General features: G+C 46.1%; 1 protein-coding gene across 6 annotated transcripts in view; it reads left to right on the top strand.

The window, feature by feature from the left end:
* Positions 1–23422, top strand: part of WAPL (WAPL cohesin release factor) — a 119340-nt gene that overhangs the window by 61946 nt on the left and 33972 nt on the right. For all 6 annotated transcript variants that reach the window (XM_056530793.1, XM_056530797.1, XM_056530798.1 and 3 more), the window contains one exon: positions 8415–8512. In XM_056530793.1, coding sequence (XP_056386768.1) covers positions 8415–8512 — 98 coding nt within the window. The remainder of the gene's footprint in view (positions 1–8414; positions 8513–23422) is intronic.

Raw genomic sequence — 23422 nt, 5'->3', positions numbered from 1 at the left:
CCAGATCTTTCTGGAGGGATTGTGCAGTCAAACGTGGGTTTTGAATTGTTTTTCTCACAATCCTGTGAGCTGTTCTGTCTGATATTTTTCTTGGTCTTCCAGATCTTGCTTTAACTTCCACTGTTCATGATGACTGCCATTTCTTAATTACATTCCGAACAGGATATTGACATCTGAAAATGTTTTGCTATCTTCTCATAGCCTTCTCCAGCTTTGTGAGCGTCAACTATTTTCAGTTTCAGATTTCTAGACAACTGCTTAGAAGAACCCATGGTGCTGATTGTTGGGGCAAGGTCAGATGAGTCTGGGCATTTAAAACCTTTGAGATTGGAATCACCTGGTCTTCCCAGATTATTGAGAACAAACCATGACACTGGCAGGTCTCAGCTTTGCAAAGGGGCAGTGCATGCTATAAATTCTGCAGGATGCCCAAACTTTTCCAGACGCAATTTTTTTGTTTTCTGTTATTCTGAAAGTGTAAATAATGGAAATGAAATCTAACTTTTGTTGACATATTATAAGAATGTCAAATCTGTAATTTGATGCCTTTTGGAGATTTTTCCATCTTTCCTTGGCTTCTTTATGCACATTAATACAAATTTTTACCTGGGGTGCCCAAACCTTTGATCCCCACTGTATTGGACCTCATACCCCAAAAAATAGTGCCAAAAATAGGTGTGGCTTGCAAGCTGGACTGTCAAACTCTGGAAGTCCCATAGACTTGCATGTGACTTAAAGGGGTACTCCCGCAATTAGGCATCTTATCCCCTATCCATTGGATAGGGGATAAGATGTCTAAGCACCGGAGTACCCCTTTTAAGATAAAAACCCAGACCTTTGCAAATGTGGGTGGGTTAGGATTAAAATAACTATACCCATCACTATCCTATAACTATCCCCATAACCTGCACTAAGTTTCATTGCAATAATCTCCAGTCATTTGGAAGTGATGCTGGAAAATGCGCGTGCACACACACTTAATGGGGCATTTAGCAAAAGAGAACTTTGTTTTGGTTCACTTTATAACCAAAAAAGTTGTGGGAAAGTGGCGTCTGTGTGCCAAATTTATCAAATGGTGTGCGGATGTTAATAAATACCCACAGAGCAGTGGCAGGCCCTGTGACAAGTGTATTAAGTCGCACAGACTTTAATACAATTGTTGCGTGGAGTGACATGGAGGGCACGGTTTAAATACCCTGTGATTTCTTCTATATCTGGTCTGTGCAACTTTTCTGCGACTTTTCGCAGAAATATCACACATAAGTTAGTGACAACTGCACAAAGTGATCTAAAACGGGTAACTTTGTGGTCATAAAAATTAAACAGTGTAAATAAAATTTTGCAGGAAAAGTCACACGGGACCAGCCTGCGACAAATTAAGATGAAAAAAGCAGTTTAAATTATTTGATAAAGTCCCCTGATTGAGTTTTTTTTTTAGATAGGCAGATGTAGGTAGATATTGATAGATTATAAAGTAATAAGGGCCTTTTATTATAGTTGAAGGGGGTTATCCAGGCAAAACAAATTTCTATTGGGGAACACCGAGACCGTGGGTATATGCTGCTGACACTAGGCAACAAAAGAAGTCTGCCCCTCCTGGCAGGATATACCCAGCCTACAGGCTCTGAGCGATCAGTTTTAGCTTTAATGTGTCCGTAGGAGGCAGACACCGGTCTGGACCTTTCCAGACCTGGTCTTTTTATTTTCTTATTTTTTAGTTTAGGGACATGTATAGATTTTTTTTTCTCCCTTTTTTCTTTCTCTTTTTTCCTTTGCAAAGAAGGGGCACTGGCATAGTTACGCGCTGTCAACCCCTTCTCGCCACTGGTCAGCGCTTGGGGTTGCACGTTTGGGTCCAGGTCCCCCTATCTACCCTGCTCGTCTCGCTTTCTCAGCCCGACATGATGCAGGCGTATAATAGCTGGCCAAAGACTTAAGTAGGTAAGTTTCCTGGGTCAAGGTGGGTATTTCCTTCTCCTGTCCCTTTTCTTTCCCAGGAGTCTATCTTTTATTCAGGATTCTCAACCTCTGTAGCCCCCCTGTTTTGGGCCCACTCCTTTTATTTTTTCTAGGGGCCGTTCCTGCTCGGCCATTGTGACAACTGGGGACAGAAGCAGTGGTGCCTAGGACAGTGGTTGCTTTTATTTTCACTGGGACAGTTTTACAACCCTACTTTTGCCGGTGGCTGCGCTGCACGCGCTTGGCCGGCATTCACTTTTGCTTCGTGACCAGAGCGCAGGGTGTTTATCTTTTCTGCCGGCCGCACTGCATGCACACGGCCGGCAGCTTTTTCTCTGTTCCGGACACACTCCAGGTGAAGCGTCCGGAGCACAGGGGATATTAATTGAGGCTGCGGCCTATTTGCGGCAATTAGCGGCTCTCTCCCTGCCGCCGGGATCCGGCCCCTTTTGCACCTGTCCTATGGGTTTTCAGCGCGCGAACTGGGATCTTCCTATCAGTGCGGTGAGTAGTGCGCTGCAGGGGTCATTTCTGTCCTATGAGGGCCAGGCTTGCCCCCCCCTCCCCCTGCTCTTTAGATGTAGCCCCCCCCCCTCCTTCCTCCTCCTCTCATCTCCATTTTCTTTTTGCAGTCTTCCTTTATGTTACACCTACAGTACAGACCAAAAGTTTGGACCCACCTTCTCACTCAGAGTTTACTTTATTTTCATCACTATGAAAATTGTAGATTCATACTGAAGGAATTATAGACATAACAAAAAAGTGTGAAACAACTGAAAATATGTCATATTCTAGGTCGAAAGTGTCCCCAAGTGCAGTCACAAAAACCATAAAGAGCTACAAAGAACCTGGCTCACATGTGGACCGCCCCAGGAAAGGAAGACCAAGAGTCACCTCTGCTGTGGAGAATACGTTCATCCGAGTCACCAGTCTCAGAAATTGCAGGTTAACAGCAGCTCAGATTAGAGACCAGGTCAATGCCACACAGAGTTCTAGCAGTAGACACATCTCTAGAACTGTTAAGAGGAGACTGTGTGAATCAGGCCTTCATGGTAGAATATCTGCTAGGAAACCACTGCTAAGGACAGGCAACAAGCAGAAGAAACTTATTTGGGCTAAAGAACACAAGGAATGGACACTAGACCAGTGGAAATCTGTGCTTTGGTCTGATGAGTCCAAACTTGAGATCTTAGGGTCCAACCAACGTGTCTTTGTGTGATGCAGAAAAGGTGAATGTATGCACTCTACATGCCTGGTTCCCACCGTGAAGCATGGGGGTGTGATGGTGTGGGGGTGCTTTGCTGGTGACACTGTTGGGGATTTATTCAAAATTGAAGGCATACTGAACCAGCATGGCTACCACAGCATCTTGCAGCGGCATGCTATTCCATCCGGTTTGGGTTTAGTTGGACCATCATTTATTTTTCAACAGGACAATGACCCCAAACACACCTCCAGGCTGTGTAAGGGCTATTTGACCAAGGAGGAGAGTGATGGGGTGCTGCGCCAGATGACCTGGCCTCCACAGTCACCAGACCTGAACCCAGGGAAGGCAAAAGGGCCAACAAGTGCTAAGCATCTCTGGGAACTCCTTCAAGACTGTTGGAAGACCATTTCAGGTGACTACCTCTTGAAGCTCATCAAGAGAATGAGTGTGCAAAGCAGTCATCAAAGCAAAAGGTGGCTGCTTTGAATAACCTAGAATATGACATATTTTCAGTTGTTTCACACTTTTTTGTTATAGCTATAATTTCACATGTGTTAATTCATAGTTTTGATGCCTTCAGTGTGAATCTACAATTTTCATAGTCATGAAAATAAAGAAAACTCTTTCAATGAGAAGGTGTGTCCAAACTTTTGGTCTGTACTGTATGTCCGAACCCAGACCCGACAAAACTAAAATGACTGGTGGTTCTGTTGAACTCAGCTGTCCTGCCTGCACCACTGCGCGCCCCAGCCCTCCTTGTCCTTCATCCCAGGACGTTCCGTCGGTACATGTGGGCTCTGCTGAGGCTACTGGAGGTAAGAGCTCCTTATTGCTGCAGAATAAGTCTCGCCATACTGATTCCTGCAGGAAGTCTACCTCCTTTCAGGCTTTTTCGGTATTTTGGTTCAGGTCGGGCGACCAGACCGGAGCCCTCACAGGATAAGAAGGCGCTTTCCTTCAAAGACCATCCTTCCTGGAAGTCGGATAATCGTTCTATCCCTTTTGCGGCCAAGTTGGGCACCCCTAAGCCTCCCTCCACCTGAATGGACGCCCCCACCCAAACATTCTTTTCGGGTGGGAGGGTGTTTGTCCCTGTTCCGTGACGCTTGGTCTGCCCACATACAGGACTCTTGGGTCCGCGATGTCGTTTCCGACGCCTATCGGATAGTGTGTGTGCTTCCCTTCCAGGGGATGGCTTTATTCGATCCCTTCACCCAGTTTCATTGTCAACCTCTTCAAATTCCTCTTCAGTCCCAGAGGGGCAAGTCTCTACTATCCCTAGATCGCAGAATTATTCTTCCTCCCAGGACTTGCCAGTCCCTCCTGTGGTGGCTTTGGTCTCCTTCGGCATAGACGATCCTTTCTGCCCCCCCCCCCCCCCACCCCCCCCCCCCCCCCCCCCCCACCGCCAGGTCATCACGACAGATGCCAGTCTCAGCTGTTGGGGGCGGGGGAGTTTTCAGGGATCGGATGGTCCAGGGCTGTTGGTGCTCCCCAGGAAGCTCTCCTCCCCATCTACATCCATGAACTTCGGGCAATTTAACTTTGCCTCCTCCACTGGTAGCGCCTTCTCCAGGACTGTCCTGTTTGTGTCCAGTTGGATAACTCCATGGCTGTGGCAAATATCATTCACCAGGGTGGCACTCGCAGTCCCGCAGCAATGGCCGAGGTCTCCAGGATCTTTCTCTGGGTGGAACTCAGAGTTCCCTCCATCTCGGCGATTCACATTCTGGGAGTGGAAAATTGGGAGTCGGACTTCCTCAGTTGCTCCTCTGCCGATCCTGAAGAGTGGTCTCTTCATCCAGAGGTGTCTGCAGAGATCTGCGACCTCTGGGGCATTCCGGACGTGGACGTCTTTGCGTCCCGCCTCAAAAAGAAAGTTATTCGCGTCGTCACGGAGTCCAGAAATCCTCTGGCCCTAGCCGTAGACACCCTAGTGATCCTCTGGTCACACTTTGTCCTCCCCTTTCTCTTCCCTCCTCTTCCTCTCCTTCCCAGGGTCCTGAGGAAGCTCAAAGCGGAGGGCATCCCTGCCATTCTCATGGCTTCGCACTTGCCCAGGCTAGCGTGGTACTGGCAGTCGTGGTTCGACTAGTAGACGATGTACTACTGTGCCTCCCAGTTCGTCCTGACCTGCTCTCTCAGGGTCCCCTTTGCCACCCCTTGGCGGTCCTATTTTCGGTGGTGTAAATTTAGCTCTTTTTCCCCAGTTGTGTTCTCCCTCCCACGCCTTCTTTCCTTTTTTACAGTCTTGACTGGAACAACACTTGGCTCTCAGTTCCCTTAAAGGTCCGGTGTCTGCTCTCTCCATTCTCTTTCAGCGTCCGATCCTCTCATCCGCACCTTTCTGTGTTGCTCATGCTGTTCCACCATACAAATCCCCTACTCCCGTGAGACCTGAATCTGGTCACTGAATCTCAGTTCCTTGCAGGGTACTCCCTTCGAACCTCTCCGGGACCTTTCTCTTCATATCCTGTCCTGGAAGCTGGCCTTCCTCATTGCGGTCACCTCCATTAGGAGAGTTTCAGAATTGACTGCTTTCTCCTACTGTTCCCCCTACCTGGTTTTACACCAGGACAAAGTTGTTTTCCGTCCGGTCCTGTCCTTTTTGCCTAAGGTGGTCTCCGGTTTTCTCCTGAATGAGGATATCGTCCTTCCATCTTTTTGTCCAGCTCCATCCCTTCCCAGGGAACGTTTGCTTCATGGTCTTGATGTGGTACGGGCCGCTCGGATTTACATTTCGGTCACTTTTTCTTTTTCGCCAGTGTGACTCTTTCTTTGTGCTTACGGAGGGTCGTTGTAAAGGACTTTCTGCTTCGAAAGCCACCATTTCCAGTGGATCCGTTCTGCCATCTCGGAAGCTTACTGCTGCAAGGTGAAGACTCCTCCTTTCCGGGTCTCAGCTCATTCAGCTTGTTCCGTCGGGGCCTCCTGGGCTCTCCACAACAGGGCTTCTGCCTTGCAAATCTGTAAGGTGGCCACCTGGTCATCCTTGCACACATTTACTAAATTTTACCAGGTACATACCTTTGCATCTTCTGATGCTGGTTTGGTTCGCAAAGTGTTGCAGGCGGCTGTGGCCCGGGCTTCCACCTGAATTATTTGAGTTTTTCCTATCTCGGGGACTGCTTTGGTATGTCCCACGGTCTCTGTGTCCCACAATGGAGCCGAATGAGAAAAGTAGATTTTTATGCTTACCGTAAAATCTTTCTCGGAGGATCCATTGGGGGGGGGGGGGGGGGGGGGACAGCACCCACCCTTTGTTCTTGTGTCCTTGGTTCGGTTGCCTGTCCGAGGGTTGGTTGTATTTTTATTTTTTTTCTTCCCACTTTCCCTTGTCAGTCCTCTCCTACTGCTTTGGGACTTAACTCATAGCTCAGAGCCTGTAGTCGGGGTATATCCTGCTGCGACAGGCAGACTTCTTTTGTTGCCTAGTGTCAGCCTCCTAGTGGCAGCAGCATATACTCACTGGCTGTGCCCCCCCCCCCAATGGATCCTCCAAGAAAGACCTTTAACAGTAAGCCTTACTGCCTCCTGTCCCCTCTGGTTTCCACTGTTTCCTGGTCACTGGCTGGAAAGGCTTTTTCTGTTGGGTTGCAAAGGCACAAATCCAGAAGGCTAGCAGGAGACTGGAGGAGGAGAGTATAGTATGTTTATCATTTTTACACTTCCCCAGCCTTGGAACAAAATTTTGTATTTCCTGGATAACCTCTTTAATTATACTTTATTAGGAGGCTTGCTTACAGTGAGCCTTGTATGTTTAATATAATTTCTGTTTAGACATGGAGTCTAGGAAAAGGTCTTGAATGGTTTTGTGAGCTAACCTTCTTGAGTAAAGTCCCTGGCCGTGCAACAGCCTACATGAATGCCACAAAAATTAGGGATAATGTGGTATTTTAAAAAATAAAAATATTTAGAGATGTCAAAAGTTGGCTTTAGTACATGAACTAATTATAACCCTCTTTCATTTAGGTAGCGCCAAAGGCTTGTAAGCACCAATTTAGATATAGTCCCACATGGTACAAATCTTTGTAAGTGTCCCATTTATCTGAATGGAGCTTTGCAGAGGTCCCTGTGCATTCTACAGAAACGACCTCATTAGGGTGGAGGCACTCACCACCCCATAGTGTACAAAACAAAAAAGCATCATAAAAAAATAATGCAGTACATCTACCAGCATCCTAGGAGCACTTACATATTAACATTTATGGAATAAATTGATTTTAAAGTGTATTACTTCTCTATTTACTATATTTAGAAATGTGAGGTTCCTAATACACATTTTGATCAAATTATGTGACTTAATCTGCTCTAAAACTGCTTTAATACAAGGGAAGCCTATTACCTCTCTCCGGCTTAGTCCTCCATCATAAAGTCAGGGTAGCTAGGAGCCAGCTCCAGTCTGCAGTGGAGTCCATGACCATAGTAAAGTATTGACAGAATGGGGATGCCTGAAGACCCTTCTCTAGCTCATTCTGAAACACTGTTTTCTCGGCAAGGGTGCATTCACACACCACGTTTTTGCAATACAGTTCCCGTATACGTTTTCAATGGGAAAACCGTACAGAACTGTGTTGAAAACCGCATGCCAAACGATGCATCCGTTTTGCGTCTTGTACGGTTTTGTCAGTTTTTTTTCCCTTACCCAAAACCGTATCCTATTACGGTTTTTGGTCCAGGTAAAAAAAACGTATTAAACTGTGTACTTTTTTTTAACATGGAAGTCAATGGGAACTGTACAGTACCGTATGTGCGTACGGTTCCATCCGGTTTGCACCGTACGTTTTTTTTACTTTGAAATTCCAAGAAAAAAAACTCTGCAATCAAACAAGTGAAACTTTATTCATAATCAACTGAAAATTTAAAAACGTATACGTTTTTTTTTTCTTAAAAAACGGATTCCACCGGACATTTTTCACACCGTATACAGGTTAAAATTTGTACACACATTTTGATAGTTTAGTCCGGTTTTGAGGAATCCGTTTTTCATCAAAAACCTGATACGGGAACTGTATTGCAAAAATGTGGTGTGAATGCAGCCTTATACTGCAGCATTTTACTTTAATAAGTTTCCTTGTAATGGAGGAGCCAGTCACTATTTTGTGACATCTGTGATTTGGACAGCATGAATGAAACTGATGACATTTAAAGGGAGCCTCTGCCCGCTCTGGAAGATATATTTTATCATTAATAATAGATATTATCCTTTATATAAATGACTTGAAAACTGAAATTTTCCTTTCTACAGTGAAAGAATGTGCAAATCATCTTGACAATAATGAAGATGAGGAAAAATTAGTTGCATTTTTGTGGGGAGCTGAAAGATGCTTAAGAGTTCTGGAGAGTGTGAGTAACTTGATTTTGGTGTTTTTATTTTCTTAACCACTTAAGGACTTTTTTTATTTTTTTTTATCTCGCCTTCTAGAAATCATAACGCTTATAATTTTCCACCTACAGACCTATATGAGGGCTTGTCTTTTGCACCACCAATTGTACTTTGTAATGACTTCAATCATTTCACCACAAAATCTATGGCGAAACAAAAAAAAAAAACATTATTTGTGGAGCAAAATAATAAAAAAAAAAAAAAACTATTTTGTAATTTGTGGGGGCTTCCGTTTCTACGCAGTGCACTTTTTGGTAAAAATGACACCCTATCTTTATTTTGTAGGTCCATGCAATTAAAATGATACCAAACATATAGGTTTTATTTTGTTTTACGACTTATAAATAAATTATAAATTTTTGCACAAGAATTTGTACGTTTAACCCCTTTACTCAGCCTGTTTTGACCTTAATGACCAAGGCAAATTTTCTAAATCTGACATGCAACCACTTATTTGGTAATAACTTTGGAACGCTTTTACTTATGAAAGCGATTCTGAGATTGTTTTTTCGTGACGTAGTGCCCTTTGCATTATAAATTTTGATTGATATACAGTCATTGGCACCACTGAATTTTTTTTTCAGTAACACATGTTTTGCTATACGCATGTTTATTCCCTTTGTGTGTATTGGAACTAAACCAAAAAAGGGAGGAAAAAAAGCAAATTGGACATAATGTCACTCCAAACTCCAAAATGGTCTGGACAAAATTATTGGCACCCATAACTTAATATTTGGTCTCTCTTATTGGAAGGGTGCCTTTTCCAAACAACAATTTTAAGATCTCTCCACAGGTGTTCAATGGGATTTAGAACTGGACACTTCAGATCTCTCCAACGCTTTGTTGCCATCCATTTCTGGGTGCTTTTTAACATATGTTTGGGGTCATGGTCCTGCTGGAAGACCCAAGATCTTGGATGCAAATCCAGCTTTCTGACACTGGGCTGTACAGTGCAACCCAAAATCCCTTGGTAATCCTCAGATTTCATGATGCCTTGCACACATTAAAGGCCCCCAGTGCCAGAGGCAGCAAAACAACCCCAAAACATCATTGAACCTCCACCATATTTCACTGTAGGTACTGTGTTCTTTTCTTTGTAGGCCTCATTCCATTCTCTGTAAACAGTAGAATGATGTGCTTTACAAAAAAGCTCTATTTTGGTCTCATCAGTCTACAAAATGTTTTCCCAGAAGGCTTTTGGCTTACTCAAGTTCAGTTTGGCAAAATGTAGTCTTGCTTTTTTTTTTTTATATATCTTTGTCAGCAGTGGGGTCCTCCTGGGTCTCCTGCCATAGCGTTTCATTTCAATGTCGACGGATAGTTTGTGCTGACACTGATGCTCCCTGAGCCTGCAAGGACAGCTGGAATATCTTTTGAACTTGTTTGGGGCTGCTTATCCGCCATCCGGACTATCCTGCGTTGACACCTTTCATTCAATTTTCTCTTCTGTCCATGCCCAGGGACATTAGCTACAGTGCCATGGTTTACAAACTTCTTGATAATATTGCGCACTGTGGACAAAAGCAAATCTAGATCTCTGGAGATGGACTTGTAACCTTGAGATTTGTTGATATTTTTTAGAAATCGACCAATATGGATTTTATTTTTATTTTTTATTTTTTTTTAAGCTCCGATACCGATAATCTGTGGAGGTTAAGGCAGATAGCAGATAACTTATACTGATATTCCGGTATAAGTTATCGGCTATTTCTCTCCCCCATCCCCCCCTGCGACACCGCTGCTGCAGATCATTGATTTAAAGCGGGCGCTTTAAATCAATGAACTGCAGCGGCTTTTGCAGGGCAACTTCTCTCCCCCTGCCTTTCCTGGGGTCCTCCTGAGTCCTACCGCTGCCCCCCCCACCTGTCCTCTGCCCAGAGACCGCCGCCATCACCCACTTCTCTCCCCCTGCCTGTCCTGGGGTCCTCCTGAGTCCTGCCGCTGTCCCCCCTATCCTCTGCCCAGAGATTGCCCCCGCCCGCTTCTCTCCCCTGCCGGTCCTTAGTCCAACCACCGCTGCGGCCCCATTGCCTCCCTTATTCCTGGTTTTATAATTACCTGTTCCCGGGGTCCACGCTACTTCTGGCTTCGGCGGCGTCCTGAGCTGTCACTGTGCATACTGACTGTTATAATGTCACGTTGAGGACGTCACTCGTCATTGCGCAGCGCACAGCGTAACGCGGGATGCCGCAGGAGCCAGAAGTAGCGCGGACTCCGTGCCCCGGGAACAGGTAATTATAAAACCGGGAATGGGGGAGGCAATGGGGCAGCGGCGGCGGTCTCTGGCCGGGGCAGTGCAGTGGGGGGGGGGCGGGGCATTATCGGATTATCAGCAAGGTAATTGCCAATAACGTCCAAAATCGACAATATCGGCCAAACCGATAATTGGTTGATCCCTAATATTTTTCCACAATTTTGGTTCTCAAGTCCTCTTCTCCTCTTTCTGTTGTCCATGCTTAATGTGGCACACACAGACACACAATGCAAAGACTAAGTGAACTTCTCTCCTTATCTGCTTTCAAGTTTGATTTTTATATCGTCCACACCTGTTACTTGGCTAAGGTGAGTTTAAAGTAGCATCACATGCTTGAAACAATCTTGTTTTTCCACAATTTTGCAAGGGTGCCAATAATTTTGTCCAGCCCATTTTTGGAGCTTGATGTGACTGTGCAAAGGAAGAGTGGTCCAACATTCCAGCTGAGAGGTGTAAGAAGCTTATTAATGGTTATAGGAAGCAACTGATTTCAGTTATTTTTTCCAAAGGGTGTGCAACCAAATATTAAGTTAAGGGTGCCAATAATTTTGTCCAGCCCATTTTTGGAGTTTGGTGTGACATTATGTCCAATTTGCTTTTTTCCCTCCCTTTTTTGGTTTAGTTCCAATACACACAAAGGGAAGAAACACGTGTATAGCAAAACATGTGTTAGTGCAATCCTTTACTGTGAGAAATACTTCATTTTCTTGAAAAATTTCAGGAGTGACAACATTTATGGCCATGACTATATCTAGCGGTTTTTGTAATAAAAAAAGAAAATCCCAAATTCTGCAAAAAAAGGAAAATTTGCATTGTTCTAGACTTTACATTTTCTGCTCTTAGTCATACTGCACCAAATTAATGATTAATTCACATCTACAATATGTCTACTTCATGTTCCCATCATTTGATAAACATTATTTAACTTTTTTAGAATACTAGAAGGTTTATAAGCTTAGCAGCAACTTTACAGATTTTCAAGAAAATGTCAAAATCTTCCTTTTTTTTTTTTTTTTTTAGGGACCAGTTCAGTTCTGAAGTGAAATTGAGGGGCCTGTATGTTAGACCCCCTGCCCCCAAATAAATCACCCCATTGGATAAACTGCACCCCTTAAAGTAGTCAAAATGAAATTAAACAAGTTTTATTAACCCTTTAGGCGTTTCGCAGAAATGAAAGCAAAGTGGAGGTTGAATTAAAAAAAAAAATTTTTTTTGCAGATTTTTTTTTTTTTCATTTTAATCCATTTTTTTCTTTAAGACAGTAGATGTTGACAAATAAATACAAGATTTATTCCCTGAATTATGACTTATTTAGAAATATCCCATATGTGGCCTTTATGTGCTACTTGTCTCTCACACAGGCCTCAGACATGAAGGGGTGCTGTGTGGATTTTGGGGCATCCTTTTAGTTTAGGATATTCTGTTGGCATCATATAAAGTCGCAGCGACCTTGGGGTGCAAAAATATTTTTGGGAGACAAGTTGACTCTTTCATTGAGGTCGGCACAGCAGTTTAAGGCTACGAAGTTGTAAAATGGGGTACATGTGACATTCTGATGGTATTTTATTTTTTGAGGTGGTATACATAAAAAAATCTAGTCTGCTGTTGTTGTTTTTGGGTCGTTCAACATGCGGTACAAATGACATGTTTAAGGGGTACTCCAATGGAAAACTTTTTTTTTTTTTTTTTTTTATTAACTGGTGCCAGACAGTTAAACAGATTTGTAAATTCTATTAACAAATCTTAATCCTTCCAGTACTTTTTAGCAGCTGTATGCTACAGAGGAAATTCTTACTTTTTGAATTTCTCATTTGTCTTGTCCACAGTGCTCTCTGCTGACACCTGATGCCCATATCAGGAACTGTCCAGAGCAGGAGAAAATCCCCATAGCAAACCTATGCTACTCTGGACAGTTCCTCACACTGACAGAGGTGTCAGCAGAGAGCACTGTGGACAACACAAAAGAGAAATTCAAAAAGTAAGAATTTCCTCTAGCATACAGCTGCTAAATAGTACTAAAAGGATTAAGATTTTTTTTTTTTTTTTTTTTTTTTTTATAGAAGTAATTCACAAATTTGTTTAACTTTCTGGCACCAGTTCATTTAAAAAGAAAAGTTTTCTACCGGAGTATCCCTTCACGCTGCAGGTTGATATGGTTATGGTGGTACCAAACTTTTATACTATATAAATATATACACACACAGTGATCCCTCAACATACAATAGTTTCAACATACAATGGTCTTTTCTGGACCATTGTAACTTGAAACCAGACTCAACATACAATGCTATGGAAACGTGTCAATGGCTGGAAGAGCCGACCAATCAGAATGGTTATTTCACCCCTGTATTCCTAAAGTGGGTGCCTCCAGTTGTTGCAACAGCTGGAGGCACCCTGGTTGAGAAGCACTGAAATACAGCTCCCAACAGATCTTTCTTACTTTTTATATGTAAGGACTTGCTTTATCTATATTAGTTATCTACTTATTTATCTTTAATCCTCACTTTTTCCTATTTTTGTAGAACATTTTGGGGCTTCAGAACCAATTACCAGGTTTCCATAGAGTTATGGTCTCAACATACAATGGTTTCAACATACAATGGTCGTCCTGGAACCAATTAATATTGTAACTAGAGGGACCACTGTGTGTGTCTGTGTGTGTGTATATACAAAAAATAAAAATAACAAATTCACATTTGTAAGTCGCTGTATTCTGTGAGCCATAACTTTTTTATTTTTTCACTGATGCAATTGTGTGAGGACTACCTTGGATAAAGACTGATCTGTTGCCATGACAACAGAGGCTACTGTCAGTCTTTCCATAGCAACCATCGGCCCTCTGCTTTCACTTTGCAGAGCGCCGATCGGTGACAGATGGAGCTCCTTCCCTCTGATACCCTAATAGACTCTGCGGTCACAATGACTGCAGCATCTATAGGGTTAATTCAGGATCGAGTGCTGCGGGTGGCCTCCTCCGACTGGGCCCCTCTCACCACCGATCACTTCACTTCAGGGGGAAGGAGGAGACCCTCGCCAGATCCCTGCTATCGGTCCATTGTACTGACGAACCAATAACAGCGATCGCTAGCCGGGGACCGCTGTGATTGTTACCTGCCCGGCTTCAGGGAGGCCCGACTGTGCAGCACAGCCGAGATCAATAATCTGTCACAGCGCCCAGCAGCGCTGTGGCAGCTTATTTCCATCCGGTACATGTACCTGCTTTTGCATCAAGGGGTTTTAACATGTTAAGGACCCAATCTGTATCGGTACGCCATGACGCCCTGGCACTTAAGGACCCATGACATACTGGTACACGTGTGGGAATTTTGGTCCCCGCCGCACGCTGGGTGGGGACTGGACGGCGGTGATTGCTGATATCTGCCCACACACGATTTGCGGCAATTCTGGGTCATACGGGTCTCCGGTGACCCAGAAAATAAGGGGGATCGGGGTGGTCCAAGACAAGGGTGCCACCCCTCCTATCCCTGCCATTAGTCATCTAGAAGCGGCGACCAATAGCAGATCGGGGGGTGTTTAACTTTTGGTTTCTCCGTTCTGCCCACCCACAATAGGCCGGGCAGAACGGGGAAACCGGCGAGGACCGGCGCCCGAGGTCCACTTAGCCATCGGCGGCAGCGAGCAGCTAAAGAGGACGGCGATGCGGCTCCCTGGATCCTACGGAAGCCTGTGAGTTGCCTAGCAACATCTGAATGGCTACAGTTTGAGACCACTATACAGTGGTCTCTAAACTGTAGCCCTCCAGATGTTGCAAAACTACAACTCCAAACATGCCCAGACAGCTTTTTGCTGTGTGGGCATGCTGGGATTTGCAGTTTTGCAACAGCTGGAGGGCTACAGTTTGGCGATCACTGTGCAGTGGTCTCTAAACTGTAGCCCTCCAGATGTTGCAAAACTGCAAATCCCAGCATGCCCAAAAAGCTGTCTCTGCATGCTGGGAGTTGTAGTTGCATACTTCCATCTGTTGTATAACTACATCTCCCAGCATGTCCTTCGGCGATCAGTACATGCTGGGAGTTGTAGTTTTGCAACAGCTGGAGGCACACTGGTTGGAAAATACGGAGTTAGGTAACAGAAGCTAACTGAAGGTTTTCCAACCAGTGTGCCTCCAGCTGTTGCAAAAGTACAACTCCCAGATGCACTGTCTGTCAGTACATGCTGGGAGTTGTAGTTTTGAAACAGCTGGAGGTTTGAAGAGAAAATTTGTCCTGAATTGAAGGCCACGAGTGTTTACAAAGCCCCATAGTGCCACAACAATGGACCCCCCCACATGTGAACTACATTTTGGAAACTACACCCCTCACGTAATGTAATGTAATGTAAGGGCTATTGTGAGCATTTCCACCCCACAGGGGTGTCTGACAGATTTTTGGAACAGTGGTCCGTGAAAATGAAAAATTTTATTTTTCATTTGCACAGCCCACTGTTCCAAAGATTTGTCAAACGCCAGTGGGGTGTAAATATTCACTGCACCCCTTATTAAATTCTGTGAGGGGTGTAGATTCCAAAATGGTATCACATGTGGGGGGTCCACTGTTCTGGCACCATGGGGGGCTTTGTAAACGCACATGGCCCCTGACTTCCATTCCAAACAAATTCTTTCCAAAAGCTTAATGGCGCTCCTCCTCTTCTGAGCATTGTAGTGTGCCAGCAGAGCACTTGACGTCCATACATGGGGTATTTCCATACTTGTCGTGAAATACCTGTTAGGTGTTAAGGCTCACTGTACCCCTTATTACATTCCTTGAGGGGTGTAGTTTCCAAAATAGTATGCCATGTGTATGCCAAATGTGACTCCTTCTGTTCAGAGCATTGTAGTGCGCCAGCAAAGTACTTTATGTCCACACATGGGGTATTTCCATACTCAGAAGAGATGGGGTTACAAATGTTGGGGGGCATTTTCTCCTATTACCCCTTGTAAAAATTTTATATTTGGGGGAAAACTAGCATTTTAGTGAAAATAAAAAATCATTTCTCAAGCACTTCATTGGGGACACAAGACCATGGGTTATACGCTGCTGCCGCTAGGAGGCTGACACTAGGCAAAATAAAAAAGTCGGCTCCTCCCAGCAGGGTATATAACCCGCCTCTGGACACAGCATACCTCAGTTTTTAGCTTAGTGTCAAGGAGGCAGACACAGGTCTGGTTGTCCAGACCTGGTCTTTTTTGTTTTTGTTTTTTAGTTAGGGCAAAGTTAGATCTTCTTGCCCTTTTTTATTTTCTCTAGCGTGGGGGGACTGGACCATTGTGCTACCTGATCCCCCCCCCCCCCCACTTGCGAGCTAGGGGCACTGGCATTTCTGAATGACCCGTTAACCCCTCCTCGCCAGCGGCAGGTGTATACCCTGGGTCTGGGTTCCCCAAGACCCCTGTTCACCCCTCGGGGCTAAAGGTAGGGGTCCTATGCTGGCGAAGTCAGAACCCCCCTCCCTCCATTGAGGTAAGTACCCTAGGTGAGAATGTTCCCCCTCTCACCTCCCCCCGTGGGCTTAGCTAAAGGGGTTAACAGGGGTTAAATAGGGGATTTTATTTCTATTTTTATTGTTCCATTATTCTGTAAAAGCTTCTAGGCTGAGGTAGAGGAACCTCAGCCTGACCGGCAGCTGCCGGCTTGCACTGTCTCCTCTGCAGCAAGGGAGTGAGCATCGTTCGGGAGTGAGCGGAGCTCCACTCACTCCCGGTTCCCCGGCGCCTCCGTAGCACGATGCTGTGCTACAGATCGCAGCGCTGCTTGGGAACCTTATTCCAAGCCGCAGGGCTTAAAATTGAGCCCGCGGCTTGGGCCTTAGAACGGAGCATAGCCCCGCCCTCGCTCGCGGCAGCGACCGCAACTAGTTAGTAGCCAGGAGGTAGGGCCGGTCCCTCCCCCTCCTCCCGGCCGGCACAGCCGATATGTATTACTTGATAGGGGCGGGGTTGGTTAGGGGGAAGGCCAGGAAGCCTGCAGCGCGCGCAAACATCTATAAAGCGCACGCTTCAGGCTCAGTAGCTGTCAGAAGCTGACAGCAGATACAGCTCTGCTACGCTACTCTCCGGCTGCGCTGTTCTCCGGGGACACAGAACCTGTAAGTTTTCCGTGTCCACTAGGTTGCTATTAGCGCAATGTCTGACCCCAGACCTGACCTCCCTCCCTCCAGGCAGGTGACCATTCCTTCGGTCACTTACTATACCTGTGCTACCTGTCTAATTAAACTCCCATGCGGTTCGGATAATCCTATCTGCCTGTCCTGTACGTCTTTGCGTGCCACCCCCTCCCTGACTGCCGCTCAGGACGGGCCCTCTACTGACGGACGGTCTGATCCACCGCCAGAATGGGTCGCCTCTCTTACCCAATCCATCTCTAACTTGGCCAAGTTTTCTCAGGATATGGTCTCTGTCATGGGGCGGTCTTCCATCCCCTCGGCCCCCAGGGAGTCCACATCAGATTCTCCCTCTCGCCCTACCCTACGGCCCTCTCGGGACCGTCCAGGGCGCCTCTCCTCTGCTTCCTCTCTTGAGCCAGTCCAGGCGAGATCTTCCCGCCATAGTTCCTCTAGAGATCTCCGGACGCCTTCTCCCAGGGAGCGCTCTCGATCCCCACTTCCCTGCTCCCAGGCTTCCTCCCGGCCCAGGACCCCTTCGGGGCGTTCCCGGTCTTCGGGTGAATTAGAGTATTCAGACGCAGAACTCCCTGCTAACTCGGAAGAAGTTTCTCGTATGTCAGACATGGTGGAAACTCTGGTGTTAGCAGTCAGAGACACCTTCAGGACCCTAACGCCTCCGAGGCTACTCCCGAAGTCTTTTTCCGCCCAGGGCTACCCCTCTTTTTAGCCCTCATACTGAATTTGAGGAGCTTTTAGAGGTGGCATGGAAGCATCCACATAGACGGTTCAACGGAACCAAAAAGATGAGGACTTTGTTTCCCTTCCCTCCGGATCATGTGTCCAAGTGGTCTTCACCTCCTCAAGTGGACCCTCCCGCATCACGGCTCTCCAAGACCACTACTCTACCACTCGCTGATGCGGCTTCCTTCAAGGACCTGTCAGATAAACGTATTGAGAATTTGGCGAAATTCGCCTTGATGAAGCAGCGGGATCCGGCTTTTGCTTCTACCTGGGTTGCCAGAGCCCTCTCGGCCTGGGTCAATCAATTACGCCAAGGAATCTTGGCAGGCGCTCCCGCTAGTGACTTGATGGCTTTAGCTCAGCAAGTCTCTCTAGCTGGGGACTATCTTTGTATGGCCTCTTTGGATTCCGCTCGCTGCATGGCCTCTGCCACGGGTAACCTTGTGGCCCTGCGGCATTCCATGTGGCTTAAGGCTTGGAACGCTGATCCTGCTTTGAAGCGTTCCCTCACAGAGCTTCCTTTTACAGGTTCTCGGCTCTTTGGTAAACGCTTGGATGATATCATCTCCGATGCCACAGGAGGCAAAAGTTCCCTTTTGCCCCAAAATCATCCACGCCGTTCTGACTCACGGCATAAAGCTCCTCCCTTTCTCTCCTTTCGCTATTCAGGGCGTACGGATAAACCGGCAGCTCCCCAGGAAAGGAGGGTCCCTTCCTTCAAGACTCGCACCTGGAAGTTGGGTCCCTCTAACCGCCTGGCTTCTTCCAAGCTCTGACCTCGTAAGCCCCCTTCTGCCTGAAGGGGCGCCCCCATCCGAGGCATTGCCTCGGGTTGGGGGACGCCTGTCCATTTTTCGTGACGTCTGGCTGGCGCAGGTTCAGGACGCCTGGGTTCGGGAGGTCATCTCCCAAGGCTATCGCATAGAGTTCACTTCTATTCCCCAGAATCTTTTTTTCCGGTCCTGTCCTCCACGGTCCCCCGAGAGTGCAGCAGCCTTTCAGGAGGCCCTTCTTTCTTCTGTCCCAGGGAGTGATCATGCCTGTTCCTCCTCAGGAACGTTTTTTGGGTTTTTACTCAAACCTTTTTGTGGTCCCCAAGAAGGATGGAGCGGTCCGCCCGATTCTCGATCTCAAACTCTTGAACTGCCATGTCAGTCTGCGACGGTTTCGGATGGAATCCCTACGGTCCGTGGTGGCTTCCATGGATTAAGGGGAGTTCCTTTCCTCTGTGGACATTCGGGATTCGTATCTACACATCCCAATCTTTCCAGCCCACCAACGTTTTCTCAGGTTTGCGGTTCCTGCGGGTCATTTTCAATTTACGGCACTTCCCTTCGGTCTGTCGACGGCACCCCGGGTATTCACCAAGGTACTAGCCGTGGTGGTGGCTCTTCTCCACTCCCGGGGTGTCTTAATTATTCCCTATCTGGACGACCTGCTTATCAAGGCACCCTCTCGGGAGCAGAACCAGGTCAGTCTAGATATCACCCTGGACACACTGACCAGGTTCGGGTGTATTATCAATCGCGCAAAGTTAAACCTGTCCCCATCCCAGTCCCTGGTATTTCTGGGAATTCGCTTTGACACAGCATCAGCTCGTCTCTCCCTTCCGGAGAACAAACTACAGGAGCTCCTCTCCAAAATTAGTTTTCTCCAGCAACCAGGGCAGGTAACTATCCACACCTGCATGTCGATCCTGGGCAAGATTGTCACCGCTATATAGGCGATTACTTTTGCACAGTTTCGATACCGCCCATTCTCTCTCAGTGGGACAAATCTCCTCAGTCCCTCCACCAGAACATCCGACTCTCTCCTCGGGTTCGCCTGTCCCTTCTTTGGTGGCTTCACTCCCCCCCCCTCATCCAGGGGGGTCACTCCTTCCTGCCTCTCAATTGTCATGTCTTAACAACAGACGCAAGCCTGCTGGGGTGGGGAGGCATATTTCAGGACCAGACGGTCCAGGGTCGCTGGGCTCTGTGCCCCGTGCTTCCCGGCGTGGCTGTTGAAACCGCGGTTTTGAAGGCACGGGGGTTTTCCCCTCAAGTTATTCGCTCTAAGCTACGTGCTCGGAAACCTTCCTCTGCCATGATTTATCACCATACTTTGCGGGCGTACTTCCGCTGGTGTGAGGCTCGCTCTCTCTCTCCCACCATTTTCTTCTTGCCAAATCTCTTGTCCTTCTTACAGTCTGGGCTGGAGACACGTCTCGCCCTCAGTTCCCTTAAAGGGCAGGTTTCGGCTCTTTCCGTTCTCTTCCAACGCCCTCTTGCAACAGATCGTCATGTTCGCACTTTTATTCAGGGTGTTGCTCACGAGATTCCTCCGTTTCGGTCCCCTACAGCTCCTTGGGACCTTAACCTTGTGCTGGACGCCCTGCAGGGTGATTCCTTTGAACCTTTGAGTCAAGTCTCACTCAGTTTCCTTTCCTGGAAGGTGGCCTTCCTCGTGGCGATCGCCTCTATTTGCCGCGTCTCTGAATTAGCAGCTCTTTCTTGCCGTTCTCCTTTCCTGATTATTCACCAGGGCAAAGTGGTACTTCGCCCTGTACCTTCCTTTCAGCCCAAGGTGGTGACTTCCTTTCATCTGAATGAGGACATCATCTTGCCTGCCTTCTGTCCTTCCCCCTACTCATCCGAGGGAGCACAAACTTCACAAGCTGGACTTGCTTCGAGCGATTCTGACCTATTTGTCAGTCACTTCTTCCTTTCGGCAGTGTGACTCTCTGTTCGTGCTCCCTGACGGTCGGCGGAAGGGACTTCCGGCCTCCAAGGCAACCATCTCCCAATGGATTTGTTCCGCCATTTCGGAGGTGTATCACGGCTAGGGTCAGGTGCCTCCCTTTCTGGTTACGGCTCATTCTACCCGTGCAGTGGAGGCCTCCTGGGCAGTCAGCCATGGGGCTTCGACTCTTCAGGTTTGCAAGGTGGCCACCTGGTCGTCTCTTCACACGTTTGCTAAGTTTTATCGTGTGCACACTTTTGCGTCCTCTGATGCCAGTTTCGGCCGCAAGGTCTTCCAGGCTGCAGTTCAGTCGTCCACCTGAGTTGTTTTTTCCTTTGGGTTGAGTTTTTTCCCTCCCCAGGGACCGCTTTTGGACGTCCCATGGTACTGTTACCCCCAATGAAGCGCTCGAGAAAAGTAGATTTTTTACTTACCGTAAAATCTCTTTCTCGGAGCTTCTATTGGCAGCCTCCTAGTGGCAGCAGGGTATAACCCATGGTCCTGTGTCCCCCAATAGAAGCTCCGAGAGAGATTTTACGGTAAGTAAAAAATCTACTTTTACACATCCGACTTTAACAAAAAGTCGTCAAACACCTGTGGGATGTTATCTCTCACTGTACCCCTTGTTACGTTCCTTGAGGGGTGTAGTTTCCAAAACAATGTCATGTATGGAGTACTTCTAATATGAAATCCCTTCAAATCCACTTCAAAACTGAACTGGTCCCTAAAAAAGTTCGATTTTGAAAATTTTGTGAAAAATTGGAAAATTGCTGCAATACTTTTGAAGCCCTCTGATGTCTTCCAAAAGTAAAAACATGTCAACTTTAAGCTGCAAACATAAAGTAGACATATTGTGTATATGTGAATCAATATATAATTTTTTTGGAATATTAATTTTCCCTTATAAGCAGAGAGTTTCAAAGTTAAAAAAAAAAATGCTAAATTTTTAATTTTTTCTTAAAATTTTGGATTTTTTCATTAAGAAATGATGCAAGTATCAACAAAATTTTACCACTAACATAAAGTAGAATATGTCATGAAAAAACAATCTCTGAATCAGAATGAAAAGTAAAAGCATCCCAGAGTTATTAATGCTTAAAGTGACAGTGGTCAGATGTGCAAAAGGCCGGGTCCTACACTGAAAATTTGCTGGGTCCTTAAGGGGTTAAAAATGTCCTCTTCCGACCCCTGTAACTTTTTTATTTTTCCAGTGTAACAAAAAAACACACTCCAGCACTGCGGAGTGCAATCACTGGGTTGTTATAGGGCAAACACAGGTGGGTGCATGAAAAGCCTGACATTCTAAAGGTGCTCAGTAGAAATTAGCGAAGTTACAATAATTCAATTCGTCACAAACTTCTCGGCTCGGCAGTTGCGGACTTTAGCCTGCATAAAGTAGTTCAGCTTTCAGGTGCTCCAGTGGGCTGGAAAAGGTGTATACAGTCCTTGGACACTCTCCTAGTACTTGATCCACCTTATCCAGCCCACCAGAGCACCTGTAAGCTGAGCTAATTTATGCAGGCTAAAGTCAGCAACTGTCGAGCCGCGAGGTTCGTCAAGAATCGAATTACTGTAACCTGTAACTTCGCTCATCTGTAGTGCTCAGCCTTCCAGACGACATAAACAGTCCATAATCACACACGGAGAGATAATGGATAGGTAGCACTCACCAGAAAGATGGCTTCATATCTTTTTTTTTTGTACAAACTAGGATCGACCGATATCGATTTATTTATTTATTTATTTTTTAAAAGGTGGATACCGATAATCTGTGGCCTTTCAGGCCGATAGCTGATACCGATATTCCGGTATAAGTTATCGACTATTTCTACACTCCTCCTGCCAACCCACCCCCGGCCCCGAAGAAGCGGCTGCAGATTATTGATTTAAAGCGGGTGCTTTAAATCAATGAACTTCATCGGCTTTTGCTGGGCCAGAGACCGCGCCGCCACCCGCTTCTCTCCCCCTGCCTGTCCTGGGGTCCTCCTGAGTCCAACCCGGGGGCGGTGCGGGGCATTATCAGATTATCGGCAATGTAATTGCCGATAACGTCCAAAATCGTGAATATCGGCCAAACCGATAATCGGTCGATCCCTAGTACAAACCTAAAGTGCAGTGTCAGGTGAACATGGCGAGCAGAGACACTGGGAATCCCAGCGAGGTGGTTTTTTTATTTTTCTGTATACGGGGGATGTGAGGGCTCACTTTTTGCGCTGTTATCTGAAGTTTTTATTGGTACAATTTTTGTTTTGATGAGACTAATTTTAAAGCTTTTTTATAAAATTTCTTTTTTTTTTTTATATATAATATATACTAAGTGACCAAAAATATGCAATTTTGGATTTAAGAATTTTTTTTAAAAATGTTTTATTTTGTGCATGCCATTGACCGTTCAGTTTAATCAACATTACATTTTTTCTAGTTCGGACATTTACGCTTTGTTTACATATAGGTAGATAGATATAGGTAGATATAATTTTTTTTTTTTTTCTTATGGGAAAAGGGGGTGATTCAAATATTTAATTGATTTATTTTTTACAAATTTTTTAGTCTCCTTAGGGGACTATAACATGCAATCATTAAAATGCATACACTGTGCAATGCTATGCCATAGCATTAATCAGTGTTATCAGTGCTCTATTGCTCCAGCTTGCTGAGGCTGACTGGAGCCTTGGAGACTCAATCAGATGGCAAGGAGGCAGGTAAGGGCCCTCCCGCCGTCCTCTCAGCTGATTGGGACATTGCGGTTTCCTCGCGATGTTCCCAATCAGCCCTGCTGAGTCGCCGGGAGTGTATATTTGATCGTGGCGTCTAAAGGGTTAATACTGGGATCGCTGGTGTCCAGCATAAGCTGCGGGTCCTGGTTGCTGATGGCAGCCGGAGCCGAAAGGATATGAATCAAGCTCAGCTCCTGAGCTTGCTTCATAGACCTGCCGCACGGCTGCGCCATATATGTATACAGCTCAGGTCGTTAAGGGGTTAATGTATGCATTTTGAATACTTGCTAAATTTTTAATGTTTCTCAAGTTTTATAAAACATCTGTTATATTGA

Source organism: Hyla sarda, chromosome 7 (assembly GCF_029499605.1).
Source record: "Hyla sarda isolate aHylSar1 chromosome 7, aHylSar1.hap1, whole genome shotgun sequence".
Taxonomy (NCBI): Eukaryota; Metazoa; Chordata; class Amphibia; order Anura; family Hylidae; genus Hyla; species Hyla sarda.
Note: the sequence above shows the minus strand (reverse complement) of the source record. Positions and strands in the feature narration are given on the sequence as shown.